Genomic DNA, 19,057 nt, shown 5'->3' with positions numbered 1-19,057 from the left:
GGATGTTATCTGCTTTGTTAAAGCCTCTAGTAAGCTCCTAGTTTGTGGCAGCTTAGATCTCAGTGCAGAAATCTGGGATATACAGGCTGTTATTAAAGAGCTACTGATGATTTTTTCCAGGGCATTTTGGTTATGTATCAAAGTGTTAAAATATTGTAACATATGAAGCTTCACAGCCTTATTTAAAAATAAACAAAAAAGCCCCAGACAAGCATGGATAATTATTACAATCAGATGTGTGTTGTTCTTGACCTGTACATGTATACAGGAGTCTGTGTACTGTGTAACTGTGTCATGCCTTTCCAGTGCTTAGAGTGCCTAGCAGGTACAAGAGACCCTGTTTTAAAGGAATTTTTGTTATTTCCCACTCCTTTAAATAGTAGTCTGTAATCAGGTACTGTATTACCACCATTCTCCATTACAAGGAAGAAGTAGCAAGGGGATTTCTCATGTCTGATTTATTCAATTTTAACTTGCCTTGCATTTAATCTGTCAGTAGCATTTCCTGAACTCTGGATAAGTAAAGCTGGCACTAAGTGTCATGTGAAGCTTGTCTCCTCTTCTGAGGAGCCAATTTAGGTGCCCACTGGGAAAGTTGGGAGTGATAATAGTAAACAGATTCTACTAGATTGATATTTTCTTTTCCAGTTTCACTTCAATGTAAAGAAGCGACTCTAGACCACAAGGGCAAAGATTGTGCCACACAAAATAATTGATGAACTGTTAATAATAATGAAAAATTACCAAAACTGTAATTCATAGATAAAGAAAAAGCTCAGACTGAAAATACAGTTAAAACTTGGCCTTTAATCTCAGGCCATTGAAGGTGATAACAGCTGAATGATTTGGAAAAAAATATTATAGGGCAACAGGGATTCCTCACTCTTAAGTGTGAAAAAAGATTGGAATAATTTCTTTTGCAAGAACCAAGTTAGGCTCTTTGTAGTCATTATGACTTTTTGGAATGTGTTTGAGCAAATAAGGCTTGATTATTACCATTAAAAATACCTTGGTATATACAGAGGTGTAACAAAATGGTAGCTCTAAGTTTAATACTGTTTTGCAGGGAGCAGATGCTGCTTGTGCTGCTCAGGGTAACTGAATCTGTGCTGAAAATACCACCCCAAACTTTCTTGCAATATCAAGGAAGAAAAAACTCCACTTTAGCTGGAAGACTTGCAGGACCTCTTTTCCAGGCAAGTAAACATACACTTTTATTAATTCAGTCTATTTTTCATTAATAGATTGGATATGGCAACTACTGTTGGCTAGTTTGTCATATCACTGGTATGTTACCCAGATAATCTGAATGGTGTGGGTCAAAGAGCTGGTTACATTTGCTTCTTTTTGTCCTATATTTTATGACATTGTGACAACAGTATTTGAGATACTGTAAAATTCAAGAATTGCTCTCTAGCTGAGTTGGAATAACTGGCAAAGATAACTGGCAGTGTGTACTGTTTTAGCCTGCTGACATAGAAAAGTTAGGTCAAGTCAGCATGAAATCTTCTGTGTTATCCATGCCTGATGCATTTTTTTTTTATTTTTTAGAGAGCTGTAGCAAATCCTTTCAAAGTTTGTAGTTGCAAAGTTTGCAGAGTGCTGTTGTGGTGAGTTCTCAGTGATTAGGATTTGTAGTCTCCAGCTACTTTAGCAAAACAAAAAAGAATACACCGGATAATGGGTCGAACCAGTTGTTCCTGTATCCAAGTCAGAATTCTGTGTCATAATCCATGAAAAACCTTTTTGTGCTGGTGAGAAAAAGAATGTCAGGACTACACAGAAATTTCTGTGGCAGTTTGAAGTTTCCTTTGAAATAGTAACATTTGAATGATGTCAACTTATGTTCACAATCCAACTTTTCTCTGTTCTTTTAGACTCTTATAGTAGCTTGGATCAAAGCAAATCTAAATGTGTACATTTCTCGAGAACTTTGGGATGACCTGCTGTCTGTAATGTCATCGCTGACATACTGGGAGGAGCTGGCCACTGAGTGGTCGCTGACAATGGAGACACTTACTAAAGTACTAGCTAGAAACTTGTATAGCCTGGACCTTAGTGACCTGCCACTGGATAAATTAAGTGAGCAGAAGCAGAAAAAACACAAAGGCAAAGGTAAGTCAGCACAGTATGGACATCATTTGAATTTGAGCTGGTATTGGGCACAGGATAATTTTGGTCTTACCTTTTTTTGTATACCTAATTAGACATCTCTGTCACCTGAAATAACCCTGTTTCTTTAAGGTAAATCTACTTTTTAGAACTACCAGAACATGATCATGTTATTTCTGCAAATAGGCACATATGGAATGTAGTTCTTAGAAGTGTGTTGAATTTAAACTAAAATGTTACTCTGTAGTGGATTATGCCTTTCTCCTTTTATCAAAGCAATTAAATAGTTGAGTCCCAATCATAGCTTCTTGAAAATAACAAAGACTACTCAGATGAAAACCAAGCCATTGCAAGCACAATTGGAATATTGATCCTGAAATCTTGAAAGGTGAAATATAAGGTGAACAGAGTTTTGTTTGGTATTAATAGATCAGTAGCCCATCGTGAAGACAGGTTTTGTTACAATGACCCTGTGGACTACTTAAGAGAAAGTATAGTTTAATAATCCATGTGAGTGGCACCTGTTTGTAAACTGATTTCTAAAAAACGCATAAAATACTCTCTAAGACGTAATATGGGGAGAGGAGGTGGCTGCTTATAATGGCACAGTTCTGGAATTGGTGAGGCACAGGAAGTTTGTCTTCCTGGGTAGAGGTCTAGATTGAAAGTTGCAAAGCCTGGATTCTTTTCTCAATTTGGAGACAGACCTTCTGCGTGTGACCATTAGAAATCACTTTGTGTCCACTTTTGTAAAACATGGTAAATGATAATATTCTCCTTTAAAAAGTGCATTGTGATCTAATGGTGAGAGGCAGGATTATATTTAGGGTGAGTAACAAAGATGTAAAAAAATGTTATTTTTAGGCTACTTTTTATCTCTTCAGTCAAACCTGAGGGAAGGGGCTATCTTAGGGTACTATCTTAGGGTTTATCAGTGAGAAGCAACCTAGGTGAATTCCCTCTCTTAAAGAAGATGTTGCTATAAGCTTTTTTTGCTAAAAATATTTCACATGCTTCTATACCTCATCTTCATCAGAGTCATTAGTCACAGTTTTGTTTTGGTTTTTGCTGTATCATAACTGGACAGAAATACATCTTTCTGTAGTTGCCCTTGAGAGGTTGTTTCAGACCATGCATTTTTTGTTTACCGCACAGGTTTCTTCTTTTTCTTACTAAAAAAACGCAGGTTAAACAAAACAAAACCAAATGTCAGAAAAAAAACCCAAACCAAACCAAAAAGAAAAAACCAAAAACTGACAAAAAAAAAAACCTCCAAACCAACCAAACAAAAAACAAACAAACAAAAGAAACCCAAAAAAACCCCAAAATCAAAAAATCCCAAACCAAACAGCAAAAAAAAAGAGTAGTCTGGTATAGGATAAGAATGTGTACAGTTAATTGAATATATGCTTAAAAAAGCATTTTGAATCATCTGTGCGACATGAGGAAAGTTTGTTAGCCTTCAGTGATAGAGTTTCAGAGAAAGCCTCCATTGCTAAATGTGAGTTGCAGAGAGTCAAGTCTAGCTTTAGAATTAATAGATATCATACAAATTATGCCAAATGTCTTTGCCTATGTTTATTTGCTAATAATAATAATGAACATATTGGACTAGAGCTCACCTTTTCCAAAAAGATTCCCCTTTAATGATTGTAATTGTGTCAGTTTAATGATTATAAATGTGTCAGGATTATTAATGAGCTCAAGCTGGATAAGGAAATACATTGCAAATATTCTTTACTTCACTTTTTTTTTACATCTAGCTGTTTTTGATAGCTTCTCATATGAACTTTATTTACTTGAATATAAATGTCAAGTCTGAATTTGTTCCATCTTAATGTTACTATAGGATTTTCTGACAGTTTTCAAAGAAACTTGTTCTCTGAGCCCATCATCCAGTTGTTTTTTTTGCTTTTGCATTTTGTGTAAAATTATGTTATCTTTATTTCATGTTTCTCAATGTTGCTAAATTATTTGGAAACCCACCCCACCAATGTTAATGTTTTGAAATGTATGACTCTGTGTATCTTACTTGGCAGGAGCAGCAAAGGAAAGGTTTCATGTAGTATCAGACTACAACCTGTGTAAGCCCATGTTTTCAGAGAAGAAAATTATTGTAGTTTAACAGCACCAACATTTCTGAAAAAGTTTGAGTATCCCTCAGATTTAGTGCTGGCTGAGCTTTTGAATTCATGCTTGCTTTGGTAGCTTAATTTATTCCATCCAACTTTAAAATTTTTTGAAAGAACACACCTACAGTCATCCAGTGATAGCAGAATAGAAGTGAATCCATTTGCAATGTTATTTTTGCAGGAGTTGGGCATGAATTCCCAAAGTCTTCTGTTGATAAGTCCTTTTCTAGAGGCTGGAGCCGTGATCAGCCTGGACAAGCACCAATGAGACAACGCAGTGCTACAACCACCGGCTCTCCGGGAACAGAAAAGGCAAGGAGCATAGTACGGCAGAAAACAGTTGGTAAGTATCTGTAAGAGCTGATAAAAGTGACATTTGAGAAAGGGTAAGGAATTAATAACTGACTTCTGTAGCAATCTGGATAGCTTCTTTCCACAAATGTGTACTATCTATAATGATTTACACGTTAGTTAAAGCGTAAATTATACAGTCTTATGTGCTTTGAGGGTAGCTGAATAACTTGTGTTTACTAGAATTATACTTACTGCAAATGAAAGTAATGCAGTTGATATATTAATTCTTAATGAATTTGATCACATGCTTAAGCTGGATTGGGAAATGATATGGTGGTGTGTATATGAAGGGGAAAACAACTGGAATGGTTTGAACTATGGTGCTGATAGGTGGATAAGAGAAGGTTTCTTAAGTGTGTGTTTCCATACACTGCACAAGATGGCTTGAATATTTTCAAACTGCGCAAAGGAAAGTGGGGAAAAATATGTGTAAGTCTGCATAGTTTATAAAATGTGCTGTCTTTTACTATACCCTGAATATTGCAATAATGAAAGATTGACACAGAAGCATGCAATTCTCCATTTCTGAAGTCACCTATTTCTGAATTTTATTACTTGCAGATACTCTTTGCTGTGTTATAAATGAGTTACCCTGAACAATGCTTTAGGTGAACTCCTCAAAAGAAGACTCTTTTGTGTTCACATGGTTTTCTTAGAGTATGTTAGCAGGAATTGGGCTACAAATTTCTTTACTCTGTGCCATCTTGATTATCTCAGTGCTATTACTTACGTGAAGGAATGTTAATCTAGTTCTAATTTTGTATTTAAAAAAGAACCTTTTAAGGATTATCTCTTTTTTACTGTCTTTATAGTAGTAGTGGCTTTGGTCATTGTGTTTTGTTGCTTCACTGATACTTCTTGGAAGTAGGTACATTCTGACAGTTTTAAAAATTTGGGATGCATATCTGAATATATAATAGTTGAATATATAATTATGCTAGCTTTTCAGAAATTAACATTTTCTTTCTTTTTCCAAAAATATTTGAAATTAATGTTTTGAAGTCACAGATATTATTTAGACAAATTTTCTATTTGACTCTTCCTCAAAATTCTCCATTTTAAATTTTTTTTATCTCATAAAGCTTTTGTTAATGTGGGAGAATTAATTGTCCTATAAGGCATACAGAAATGAGAGAAAATGAAGTCCCTACTTCAAAATTTCCTGTCCTTTTTGCACATTCAAATGCTGCACAGCTTTTCCTGTATCTCATGCTGACAGCACCTAGTTTTCCTCATGGATCACAGATACTTTAAATGTAATTTTTGCTTCTCTGTAGTCTGTGATTAACTGTAATGGTGATTTTGTTTTAAATCTTAATTGTCTTAACAAGATAAAACTCATGTTAAAATTTGTCCTTTGCAAATTGTTAATATTTCAGATATTCTGTCAGAAGGTTATGTTGTTTGGTCAATTTATTAATGCTTTTGTTTTGCTGCAGTTTGAAAGATGGCTATTTATATGATGTTAGCCTTGAAATGACTGGAATTTATCCTAATCAAGCTATATATTGACCTGATTAGCAACAAAGTAATCTGATTTTAGTTTCACTGCACTTCAGCTTCCATGTTTTTGTTCCTTTCCTCCAATTATCTTACATATTTGATATTAATAAGCCAAGTTTGCATTACTGCAACCAGTTAAAGTATCAACTCTATTCATGTTGTAGAATACCAACTGCAGACAAGCATCCCAGCATTGCTAGGATGATTTTAAAAGTCATTAAGTCCAAAAAGAGTTGTCAGAACCAGAATCCTAAACTCCTCCGTTTTTTTGAATGTTAATGAGGAAAATGTTGCAAAATGTTACATATATCTTACTGCCTCTTCAGTGTGCAGAGAGAGCTGTTCAGCTGCTTCTTAATTTGTGCTATTAATTTAGGGTCAAATAATTAAAAAATAATCACAATAAGTAAAATCTAGAACATTGCTGGTCAGATCTTTTCCTTCAATTTATCATTAGGTCTGCAAGCTAAGTGTGGAATTGCATCAGACCTTAAATATGTTGCATGATATGTAATTTGTGTTACATTCCCTTTGATTGCCAGTAATATATACTCTTAATATCTGAGTAGGGGGGATGTGCATGTTGAATATTTTATGGTAAGAAAAAGCTGGAGTTTCTTTTTCATCTGTTTTATGTTGTACACATTTTGGTGTACATCTTTGCACCTCTATTTTTTGAGCCATCATCATGCCAGCACACATTTATTGATGCACCAAATATGTGTGTGTGCATGTTACTCAAGTAAAAATCACAGTGTTTTTGATATGCAGTGTGTACATTTTTAGCCTGAACTTATATAAAATAATTTTTGGAAAGGGCCTTTAAGCATAGTATGCAGTATGGGTTGAAAAATCTGTAAGGTTAGATACAGGAGTTTTGGCTTAGGCAGCAAGTTCTAGTTCTATAAAAATACTGTATCAGAAAGAATTTACTTACCTGTTGTTCTGCTTTTGTATAGACAATAGTGGAAGGTTATAAACTATCAAACATCTACATGTTCTGATATTGTCTGCCGTCACCTAATTTAATTGAATGTAATATGGTGGGAAAAAATCCAGTCAAATTAAAAGGATCACTTTATGTTAAGATTTGTAATCAACACAGTCTCCAATATCAAAAGCTTGATTTATTTAGAGTAATTTAGCCTGAAAAAGATCATTGATATTTACTGTGTGGTTTTTATTTTTTCTTTTGCTTACATTCATTGTAAGATTCACAGTGATGAATGTAATGGATCTAACTATAACTGTATCCTGAATTTTATTACTTTATGTCTTAAACAAATTGATACTAAAGCCTTACGCATAATTGCCTTTTTACAAAAAATAGTTTCTGTTGTACAAAGTTTACTTTGTGAGCATTGCTTCAGTCTTAAAAGGTCTGTCTTTCTGAATTATTTTTTCAAACTGAATTTAAGACTCCACTTAAGTTGTGCTGCATTTGTCAAATGTATTTTCTGCTCAGTGTGACCTGCCCAGGTTATCTGCATGTTGTTATTAGCAACAATTCTTTAAGCTGGTTTAGAAGTGTGATGTGCTCAACTTCCACTGCACTCCATTCACATACATTTGATTCCCATGCAGATCAGGAGCGCTAAGATCCTAAGTCAATATTCCATGTTGTTCTGAAAATATATAGAGAGAAAAGCTCAGACTGATTAAGTATTGCACTGACGATATTTATGCTAGATACTCTGAATTTTCTTTAAAGAATTTTATCTGCAATCATTTTAAAACAGTTAGCAAATTTACAACAGTATGAAAGGAAGCTTCTTGAAGCAATGGATATTACTTTTTTAAGAACTTCCAGCATACTTGAGGTTGAATGCAGTATCAGTTCTTGCTGTGTCTTACTCTGACAAAGAAAAGCAAATGTCAAAGATTCATTTAAATCTATTAGAAAAGCTGCAGATATAACCTTGACTGTAATACCACAATTCTTACATACATTTTGTATTCTGTAGGATTGTTGGCAGGATGTGAGATATGAAAAGGTGGATAAACATCAGTTTGACAAGATTTATTCAGTATCAATTAAAAGCCAGACCCCATGAATAAAAAAAATTAATGCTTTTCATTGTCAAACAGTTTCACTTCAGTAATTTCATTTTTAATGTGGAACTATAACGAGCTTTATTGCAAGTTTCTCCACACAGAACTGATCATTTTCTCCTTCTGATATTGAATCTCCTTTGGAGAACATGAATTCAAGAGTATGGGTGTATGTATAATACAGAGATCCATTTTCAGGATAAAATCAAAAGAAACTAGCAAAATACAAATATAATACAAGTTATTTTTCTGTTAAAAAAAATCAAATTCAGAATGCTTGTGGAGTAACTTTAACTTAGATTTTTCAACCCCTGATGCAGTGGGAAAATGTGTTAATTGGCTTCTTGATTTCAAATGCAAAATCTCTGTAATCGTCATAATAAAGGCATTGTTGCTGCTTTACATAAAAGTTGAAAACTTGGAATGTCTTACGTGTCCACTGATTTTTTTTCTTTCTTACAGCTCTGCCAATATCTGCCGTGCTGAAATGTTTTAATTTTTGAATTTTCTTCCTTTTTATCTTTGTTTTCTCTGTTGCTGCTTTTTCTGTGACACAAGCCTTTCATTATAGTCACTCTTCTTTTTTCCTTCCCCACTTCTTTCTTTTCCTTTTTAAAGCCATGAGAAGCCGATCCATTGGTGAATGTGCTCTGCCATCGGCCTATATACGCAGTGCTAAAAGTGCTCCTGTTCTGATCCATACTTCCAAACCCTTCTTGCCTGATATTGTTCTCACTCCCCTTTCTGATGAGCTTTCAGGTAGTGCCACCTCTGCTAATTTCTGCACCCCCTTTATCACTTTTTTAAACCTTCTGCTTTCAAATTCTGCTAAACCATTAAATTTTTCAAAGTAAAAATACTTTGGGGATGGTGGGAGAGGGGAAGAGATTAAGAATTAATATTTTGAGTTTTGTAAGACACCATGCTATTTTACAATTCATTCTGGAACTGTTAGAAGTTAGTGCTGTGCCAATGTTTACGATCATAAAAGAGAAAATTTGAGAAATCTCTTCGCTTTTCCAATTTATTGGTAAGCATCAATATAATACCTGTCTACCAGAGAATACCACTAATCTAAAATTTTTATTTTTGATGAGTGAGGGAGGGAAAGGAAGAACTGAGTTTTACTTTAATTTGCCATTTACGTCTTTCTGTGTAAATTTTTTAATTCAGTGTCATAGATGTTGTGTGAACAACCATGATGATACACTTTAGCACTCATGAAAAAAGAATATGGTATCATATAATATGCTTAGAGTATTCCTGTTTTTCATTACTCTATAGAAACATGAAAAAAATCTGTAGTGTGCAATTCTCAAGTGTGATATTTTGGTGTTATTTTCCAAATGATACATTTTTTAGGATTGTGGTTTTACTCAACATTCTGTTCGGTCCAGCAGGGTGGTTGGCTACAAGTTGGACAGTAGCTTACTTTGGATATTTTTCTTCGAACAAAGAGATTCAACAACTGGAATTAGCACAGACTTTAAAAATGCATGTTTTCAGATAATGCAGGTTTTCCAGATATTACCTAGGTATAAATTTGTCGTGTTAAGGCTGACAGTCATGTTATGCCTTTGTATCAATGAGTGGAAAAAAAATTACAGTGCAGTGGGAGGATTATATATAGTCAAAATGGCATACAAATAAAAAGACTTCATGACCATAATATTTTTATAAGATATTTTTTTTATTTTCTGTCTCTCCTGCCTGTCTTTGTTACCTGAGAAGTACCAAGAACTGTATCTTCATAATTGTATTTTGTCATGTGTCACATGTCACAAAATTCTTGTTGTGAAACAGAAACTTGATGCCTTAGTATTCAGTTTGAAAACATTATTGAAAAATCAGGTTTGAAAATCAGTATTGAAAAACCAGATTTTCACAATGAACAATTACAAAGTATTTGGATACAATGCTTGACACCACAAACAAAATTTAATAAAATACAAATTATATGTAATAATAAAAGTATGAGTGCAAAGAGTATCTCTTCTGAGATACAAGTGATTATAACTTAGAAGGTAGAGATTTTTCTAGGAATGATACATAAACAATTAGAAAATGGATCCTACCTGGCCATAGCATCGTTGGAAATAGTGCTTAGTGAAGACCTTAAGAACACCCACAGAAGGGTTATGAGCTTTCACAGTGAAATATTACTTCATCATCACATAATCACTGATACTTAATTACCCTTTCTTAAACAAGAAAAAGTGCTTTTGTAGTCAGTTTTATCCATGTTTCTGAAAAGTCCTGGCTTGCGTATTACTTCTAATGTGTCCCAGACCTGATGGTTCTCTTGCTATTATTCTTTATGTTGATACTCATCCAATCCAAAAACTGCATGACCAATGTAATTAAAAAAGTAAAGTGACATTACAGACCTTTGTATTTCTAACATAGAAAAAGTCCTAAGCCCTTCCTGGTTTTGATGTCTTCTCAGACAGATGGGTGTTGCAGCAGCTTCATGATGTGCCCAAGAATCTTGAACATTGCCAGAAAACTAAAAAGCTCTAGTGAAAAAAAGCAAGCTGTTTAAGTGTTCATGGGATTAATAGCAGAGAAAGGGAAACACTGTCCACTGGATCAGAGTGCACTTTGCTCTTTTAATTTTCTGCATTTTTTATTGTGCTCTCTTTCTTCTTCCTTTTTTATTTAAACATGGAGCTTTATCATTTTCCTTGCCTTTTCTTCTTACATTAAATATATTATTTTCTGAAAGCTGCCTGTTTCCAGATGTACAGCATGTAATTTGGGAAGTAATCAAATTGTTTCTATCATAACTGTGCTCTAGGTAAAGAATGATGTTCAGCTAGTTGTGACAGCTGTTCATCTTATTACAGGAATATATGAATATCCCTGTAATCCAAAATGACTTTACGATCCAACACAACTTAAAGGAGAGGACATTTCAAATTATTCCAGAATAATAGGATGCCTAATATTAAGTTTTTGGAAGTAGTTTTCATCTTCTTTTTAGTTGTGAAACTCATCACTGAAAGGTGGACCCACTGGCAACTGGTGAATCTGGGCAGGTAGTCTAACAGAAAGCATTTATGACCAAACTTTTACCTTATGTACTGTATATTAATTTTCAAAAGTAAGGCAAAAAATCTAACTGTAATTTGTGAGATATAATTTGGAGATCAATCAGTAGATTGCTAAAATATATTGCAGAAGTTCAATATTGACATCCAGTCATCTAGCATCATAGATGATGCTTTTCCTAAGATTGTAATCCCTTCATGTAGTTTCTGTTATGCTGTATTTCTATGTGCAGAATATTTGCAACTTTTCAATTAGTAACTGTAAAGAGGAAGTGATTTATGCTTTAAGGTGTTTAGTTAATGAAGTGATTTGGTATAGTATATCTGTTGCAAATCCACAGTATTTCCAAAACTAACTTTCCTTTAGCCTGTCAGAATCATGGGAAATCCAGTCTTGCACATTTGCAAGGTAACTAGTGAAATGACTACTCATTCTGGAACCCTTTGGGGATTTTCAGGTACAAGACCTGAAATAAAGTGCCAATGAGATGTAGGCAAGATTCTTAGAGGCAGTGGGCAAACTAATTAATTGCAGGTGGGAGATTTTTCCTTATCTGCTAGGACTAAAAGAGTCAAATCTTAACATGAAAGGGAGATGCATATTATGCCTTTACAACTTTGTTCCTAAATCATTAAGTAACGATTATGATGAAATGTAAATAAATCATGATTATAATGTCAGTATGGCTGTAATTATTGTTTAACCCCAGAAACTCACAGAATGGCTGTGTTCTCTTTAAAAAAACCAAACCAACAAACTATTGAAAGCTCAAAAACATGTTCTTTTTCCTCCATTTCCCAAATGGACTTTGCATGATGAAATATAAACCTGCCCCGGTGTTATGCAGGGATCTTCTATTAGCACTCATACTGTCTAGTCAGAATGTGTCTCTCCATGAGTTTGTATTTTAGCATTTTTATCTCACACCTGATGCTGAAAAGTTTCCTTCTCTTTCTGCCTTCTAGCGGCAAAAGGCAAGGTTGATTTAGGAAAGCTGTGATTGTGTGAGATTGGCCAGATGTACGAATTACAATATTTTCCTTGCTGTACCATATGAGGAACCAGGGCAGTGTTTCTCCTAAGTGTGCTCAGGGTCAGACACAAAGGGTCAGCCTGCTGGCACACAAACTCCGTGGGAGTTTTGGGTGTTCCAGTCTGACTGTACACCTGTGTGCAAGGGTGAGCTCTGGTTGTGAAGAAGCAGTTCATTTGGGTTTTTAAATACTGTCTGTGTTTTCAGTGCTGGTATTACACAATAAAATTTTTCATTTCCTTAGTTTCTTCATTTTCTACAAAAAATAAATCCTTATTGGTACAAGCACGTGTTTGTTTGAATATGTGTTTTTGTGCTTGTCATGAATATGTGAGCACCTAAAATTAATTCTGGATCAACATTGAAATGAATTTAGCTGAATTTATTTCAATGTGTGGAGCTGCTTTGTGTGCATTGTGAGTTCTCTGTCCAATTATTTTTAACATCCTAGGAGGTCATAATCACTGCATGCATGCACAGCATGGGATTTCTAGGCTGCTGCTTTAGATAAGGTTGAGTTTATAATAGATTTGAAAAATGTATACTGAGGGTTCAAGATGAGATCACTGTAACATAGTTGCGTGTATTAATATCATATATATAATTGTGCATACTTTTGACTGAATCCTGTGGTCATTTCTTTGCAGCTGTAAGAAATAGCTTGAGTCTACATTAGCATAACTTCTGTTATTCCCTGCCTAGGTCAATAGGGAGCTTGAAATAACAGTTCCAACTAGAGAGGGACACGATTCATTCCAGACGGTGTTAATTCATGTAGTTAGTAATAAGTTGAATAAAAACAATGATGGGAAATTTGTTGCTTATCATAATGGAAGAGAAAAGGAATAATAGATTGTGTTGTATTCGATGATTTTTTAGTTCATGTTTGTTTTCTGAGATGGCTTGGATGTCTGTTCTCTTTTCCAATATAGATCTCTCAATTTCCTGTCTAATAGCTTCTTTACAGTTCAGTAAACTTCGTATGAGGTCAAACTCTTACTCTCAAATTTTAACTTGTTTGCAAAATTGAGCATGGAAATAGCACTTTCCATCTTCTTGGAACACGTGTTTACTTGAGTACAGACATATCTCATTCCTCTGGTTTATATACTTTGTTCAGAAGGAGAATATGCAAAAATGCAGCTCCATCTCTAACATTATCAGGAAAAGTGCAAACAGCTCAAAACAGCATTTAAGGGGACTTCAGATTATCAATATTCAATATTACTGAAATATATAGAGAGATCAATGAAGTAATAATTTGAAATACTTAATAATATTTATATCTAGTATTTAGTAATAATAGAAATTTTTTAAAATGTAATTACATGCATAATTATTTTAGCTGTAATCAAAGTTAGGGGAGTGAAAGGGGCTTATATTTTGTCCTGATACTGAGTAAATTCACCATTGCAGTCCTGAAGTTAAACCATCTAGGTAGAACAAGGTAAGTATGTTTATTGTGGCAAATAACTCTTGCTGATGTTCATTTAACCTATTTACTCTTATTCCTGAATTTGAAAGTATCTACAACTTTTTAAGTAGTAGGTAATAAAAAAATAATCTAGGGAATAAAGGATTCTATCAAAAAGAAGCCAACAGAAAATTGAGTAAACGGGTTTTACCTTGCTGTTTAAGTGCCTATCTCATAAAAGGACTGGAAGGGATAGCAGATAGTTTACTTGTCTGCAAGGGATACTTAGTCTTGCCTACAGTGGAAATTTGATAGTATATAGTATTCCTTTAACATGGTAGGAAATCTGAAGAGATGTATAAATGTTCTTTATTTTTGTGGATGATGTGAAATGAGCGGGAGACACTTCTGTACAATTCCTAGGTGATCCATGTTGGAAGTGCAGGTTTCATTACAGTTAACTATGATTTTTACTGACACTAACATATTAAGAGTCTCAACAGAAACAATGAATCATGAACGTAAATGATAATCACAAATTCTGATCTTTTCATAAACAAAAGTGGATTTACTCTAATGTTAACTGTTGTGAGGCTGCAGGATGTTTTTTGGTATCAGGGTACTTAATTCTGTAATTCTCATAAATGTTGCATTTGCCTGAGTAAAACTGGAAGAAGAGGGGGAGGTAAGCCTTCATTAGGTATTTAGTTTCATATTTTGAAGATGAGAGACAAAACATCCTTTTTGGAGAAAAGGGTATATCTTTAAATTGTCCATTATGTATAGTCACCTTTTCTGTATAGGGCCAGCTCTTCCTTGTCATTTAAAAGCTTTTGTGTTCTCTTTGGAGTTGCCCATTTTTCTGAAGATGTAAATTCCACAAAGGGAGTACTGCTGTTGAGCTAATTTGTATTCCAATAACCATTTCCTGAACAAGCTAGCTGGAATAATATTGGTTGAATTATTGAACTTATTGGCACAGCTCTAGCTTTAACTGTATTTCCAAATGTTCCATGACCTCATTGTTTGTTCTCATGCATGTTAACATTTAAAACTGTGTTCTGATGGTCTAACTCATTTATATTACATTCTATACTGGATATTATGTGCGTGTGTTTTTAACACTCTAGTATTGGAAAAAGTATTTTTGTTGTATGTGCTAAGAAAGCAAGGTTCTGAATTTTTCTGGCTTTTATAGTCACATAATTAGGATGTAGTGGTAAATATATATTGTCCCTATATGTAAATTCTTGTGCTTGTTACATATACCTTTTTCCTACAGACATTGACGATGCTCAAATTCTTCCACGTCCACCTCGAGTCAGACATTTTTCTCAGAGTGAGGATGCTCCAAGTGAAGTTTTTGGTGCATTAAATGAAGAGCAGCCACTGCCACGAAGCAGCAGCACCTCTGACATCCTGGAACCATTCGCAGTTGAACGAGCCAAAGGTGCAGTTCCTGTCATTGACAGTTCATCCCATCATGCTCCAAGCTTACAGAGTTCCACTGAGACCTCTTCAATGCATAGATCCACTGAAAGCCATATCACTGATACAAATAGCAGAGAGTCCTCCTTGGAAGTTGGGGATAGCATTTATGACCATCTTTGTCATTTAATAGGGCCGGTAGAATTTGCAAACACTGCCTTTGAACAAAGCCAGTATGTTGACCTTGAAGGTGAAGATGATCTCCTTTCCTCTCTGAGAGAATATCTTATTAAAGAAAAAGAAGAACTTTGCGGTAACTTTGAGATAGATAAATGTGAGGCTTCTGCTCATGAAGTTGATACATCAGTAAGTAGGAATGATAGATTACCACTGGATGGATTAGAAAATGGAGATCAGACTGGTCAATGCACGACTGGCAACACTGTTGCAGAAAGAGCCAATAGCACAGAGCTGCAACTAGAACAAAACCCAAGTGGCTTTATAAGTAATATTGCACCTGCTCAAGTAGACTTTTTTACAAGAAATCAAGCGCTCAATAAAGCCAGGCAGTTAGATATTGATAAAAAATATGAAAGCGTGTTTGATCATGGGTCAAGTAGTCCTAACAGCAAAGAAGGGAAGAGATATCTGTACAGGCAAGCAGCCACTGAAACTGATGTAGATTTAGTTGTGGAAGCACCAGTAGCTGAAAAACCTAGAAGTGCCCAGTTTAATGAAAAAGTGACCAACTCGTGTATTGTCCATGCAAAGAGAATTCTTCCTAAAGCACAAGCTGATCCTCAAATGCCTCACATCACAGGCACAAGCAAACTGGCACCAACTAAAAGAAGTATATCTGAAACTGTAACTCATAGGGCCAAAATCATGAAAATAACAACTAAAAAAAGAAACAGCGTTCATGTTACTTTTAGGCCATCTACAGAATCGGTTCAGTTTTATAATCCTCTTGAGAACAAAGAGGCTGCTTGGAAAGCAAGACTTCGTAAACTTGGTGGCTTCAGTAGTAGCAGTAGTGGTAGCAGCAACAGCACTACCAGTGCAAGCAGTAGCTCATCAGCTGCCACAGAGCTGGTTAGACCTGGAATATACAGGCATCTAGATGCAGGCAATGCTGCTTCGGCTGGCAGCAAGCAAGTTAAGGAATCTACAGAGACTCAAGCAGCTGTGTTGCAGAAAGAAGGTCTTGCAGTTAGTCAGTTCCAATGTCGTAGTGCCTTTAGAGCATCAGGTCAGGAGTCGGCGCAACAGCAGGGCTCCCTGGGTGGTGTTTATAAAACTGTTGTACATGCTCTTTCGAAGCCGAAGGCAAATGTTTCCCCACAGAGGCAGAACAGAATGCCAGCAGAGGCTCCACTGAGGGATCTGTACAGTCATGTAATGGGCTATTTTGGAAGGAAAGCTGCAGGTGAGCACTAACAGTGTGCAGAGCGCAAAAGGAGAAAGGCAGCACCAGTTTGGCTTAATGCAACTGAAGCAAGCTCTGATAAGCAATCAAAAGGCTTTGGGATGATCACTGCTTTCCCTGTTCGGTTATGCATGCGCCTCTAGCCAGCTGATTTTTCTCCCAGCATAAGTTACATTTACATACTTTAAATTACTAATTTTTCTTTTCAAGATATTTAGTTGAACCTCTTTGCTGCTGAAGACCATCAGGTTAGGGAAGAGGAAGAGACAGTAAATGACCTAATAAAGGATTAAGCCTTGAGACTTTTGAATTTTCATTTACCATGCAGAGCCTTCAAATTAAGCCTACTGAATGATTGGCAATACCTATATTTATCAGAATGTGTTATTCTACTCTGAGTGTAGTTTTTTTGTCAGAAGGACCTGGCTCCCAACCAATTAGGTTGAACTAACTGTATTTCTGGTTCATTTAGTGTGTTTTCTTCTTCCTCCTCATCCTCTTCCTCCTTTTCCTCCTCCAAAACAAAACCAGAAAAGAGCCCCTCAAATTTACATTTGGAGGTAATTTTAGATAGTTTTAAAAAACAGTCCGAAATAGCAATCTGCTATTACTGGAATGATTTCATTACAACAGTTCTCTGAGTCTAATCATAAGGTTTTGTTTTGAGTCTGTTTCAAAACATGTCATAGGCCTTCCTATATTCATTCATCCAAAAGGCTGCAGTTAAATCTTGGCAAATCTTCCATTGCTTTCTTTTTTTCTTGGAATCTTGGATGTTCATGAAGGTCTTGTGATAGTCTTTCACCTACTAACTATGAGACCTCTGTGGACTATCAAAAAAGAAAGCTGCGACTCTAATAAACATTGTCTTAGTTCACATAACCATAAATGAACAATAAATTAACTTTCAGCAGTAATGCAGGTTTTCTTTTTTCCCTATTATTATGCTGGCATGATTAACAGAGGATTCTGCAATGTATCCTGCATCAAGATGTTAATGCCACCTGAGGGCAGTCTCTGTAAGCACAGCACCTGAGAGCGGTACTGTCACGGGTCTCACAAAAATGATTTGCTGCTCTTCAGAAATTAGACTTCTGTAAAAGACATATCTAGGAAGCACCAAGTTTAGAAGTACCTGTTATTTAAAATACAACATTTAACACAACCTCATTGTTAGAATAAACTACATTGTGGTCTCATGAGGGATGACACTGAGGGAAAAAATTTGTATAAAGAGAACATGACCTGGAATAACTTGAAGACTTTAAAGGCTAATATCATAAAGTCAGGTGTAACAGCTATAGCTAAAAATGAACAGTATAGTTATATCAAAAATATAATACTAATAAAGAATTGAACTTCATTAATTGTTCATAACCAGTGATCATCTAGAGTTAGAACTTTCATTCCATGTACTAGCATGTAATTTTATTGTGTAACATTTTCTTTGCACTATTCATACTAACTGTATACAGTGCCACATTGCCATTTGTCATTGGTATTTATTACAGCCTAGTTTACTTTTTACACTACGTTGCTTTTCATTAGGAATGCAATGAAGAAGGGGCCTGAAGGAATCACATAATTTTTTTAGAATTTGTTACTTACTTGTGATATGGAGGAAGAGCGTATGCTTTATCCTTAAAGCAAGCATTAACAACTTTGAATAGTGCTTACCTATAAGCTTCCTGCTCTTAAAGGTGGAACTGGAAATCAACTAACCCCTGCTTAGTGGGAAGAAGAAGCCGTACTAATTCTGAAAGTAGAATCTGCTTTAAAAGAGGGACATTCTTAAAATGCATGTTTAGCAATTTTGATTTTTAAATTTCTGTTAATTAGCAGGTTTTTTCGTTTGTTAGATTTTGTTTTGAAAATGTCTTGGTGCGTTCTTTACTATAAATGGTTGTTCATTTGTTTTTAGCTAATAGAGAGGACATGAGTCAAAAGCTGCACCCTATTGATAGTGATATTGGCAGTAGCAATACAAATGTTCCTGACCTCATGGATGAATTTATAGCTGAGAGACTCCGCAGTGGTAATGCACTGGTAAGCCTTTAAGCTTGCTGTATTTTAATACTTAAGTCTCCATATATGTATAAACTCATCAATGATATGATAAATCAGTTCACCAAAAAGTGTTTCTCTGGCTTTTATGAATCAGAATTAAGAATATTGCTTAGTTATTCCTTGCCTTTGGCATAGATTCTTGGCATTTTATATAATTTGTGTTTTCATATCTGTTAAATCTTCATCATGGAAACAATGCAGAAGTTACTGTCAGATGAATAGTCTCATTGAATTAAACAGTCTTAATTGCACCTGTAAAGAATCTGTACATAGACCCTTTCAGAATACTACTTTAAATGTAAATTTGCAATCCTCTGCATAGTACGTAATTGAGTAACATGCTGTAGTACAGTACTGTTCTCTACAGGTATAGTCAGTGCAACAGACTACAAAACTACTCTCAAATATATGTATTTTTCCTTGATTTTTTTTATTTCACTTCCAAGTGTTGAATAATTTCTTGCAAATAGTGCTCTGCTAATGGA

The 19,057-nt window shown here is 35.1% G+C and overlaps 1 protein-coding gene across 16 annotated transcripts in view; it reads left to right on the top strand.

Moving 5' to 3' along the window:
• RALGAPA1 (Ral GTPase activating protein catalytic subunit alpha 1) overlaps nt 1-19,057 on the top strand; it is a 132,941-nt gene that overhangs the window by 31,877 nt on the left and 82,007 nt on the right. For 10 of the 16 annotated variants that reach the window (XR_001331301.2, XM_014249826.2, XM_088057815.1 and 7 more), the window contains exons 14-19: nt 1,067-1,196; nt 1,878-2,115; nt 4,426-4,587; nt 8,772-8,912; nt 14,934-16,505; nt 18,427-18,551. Coding sequence is in view for 15 of the 16 variants with exons in the window: in XM_014249826.2 (XP_014105301.2) it covers nt 1,067-1,196; nt 1,878-2,115; nt 4,426-4,587; nt 8,772-8,912; nt 14,934-16,505; nt 18,427-18,551 (2,368 nt within the window). In the remaining variant the exon portion in view is untranslated. The remainder of the gene's footprint in view (nt 1-1,066; nt 1,197-1,877; nt 2,116-4,425; nt 4,588-8,771; nt 8,913-14,933; nt 16,506-18,426; nt 18,552-19,057) is intronic. The other 6 variants (XM_005520287.3, XM_014249833.2, XM_005520288.3 and 3 more) reach the window with 3 other exon arrangements.

This window comes from Pseudopodoces humilis, chromosome 7, assembly GCF_049639895.1.
Source record: "Pseudopodoces humilis isolate 2021_Gansu_Grassland_sample_001 chromosome 7, ASM4963989v1, whole genome shotgun sequence".
In the NCBI taxonomy this organism is placed as follows: Eukaryota; Metazoa; Chordata; class Aves; order Passeriformes; family Paridae; genus Pseudopodoces; species Pseudopodoces humilis.
The sequence above is the reverse complement of the archived record's forward strand: the minus strand, read 5'-3'. Positions and strand labels throughout refer to the sequence as shown.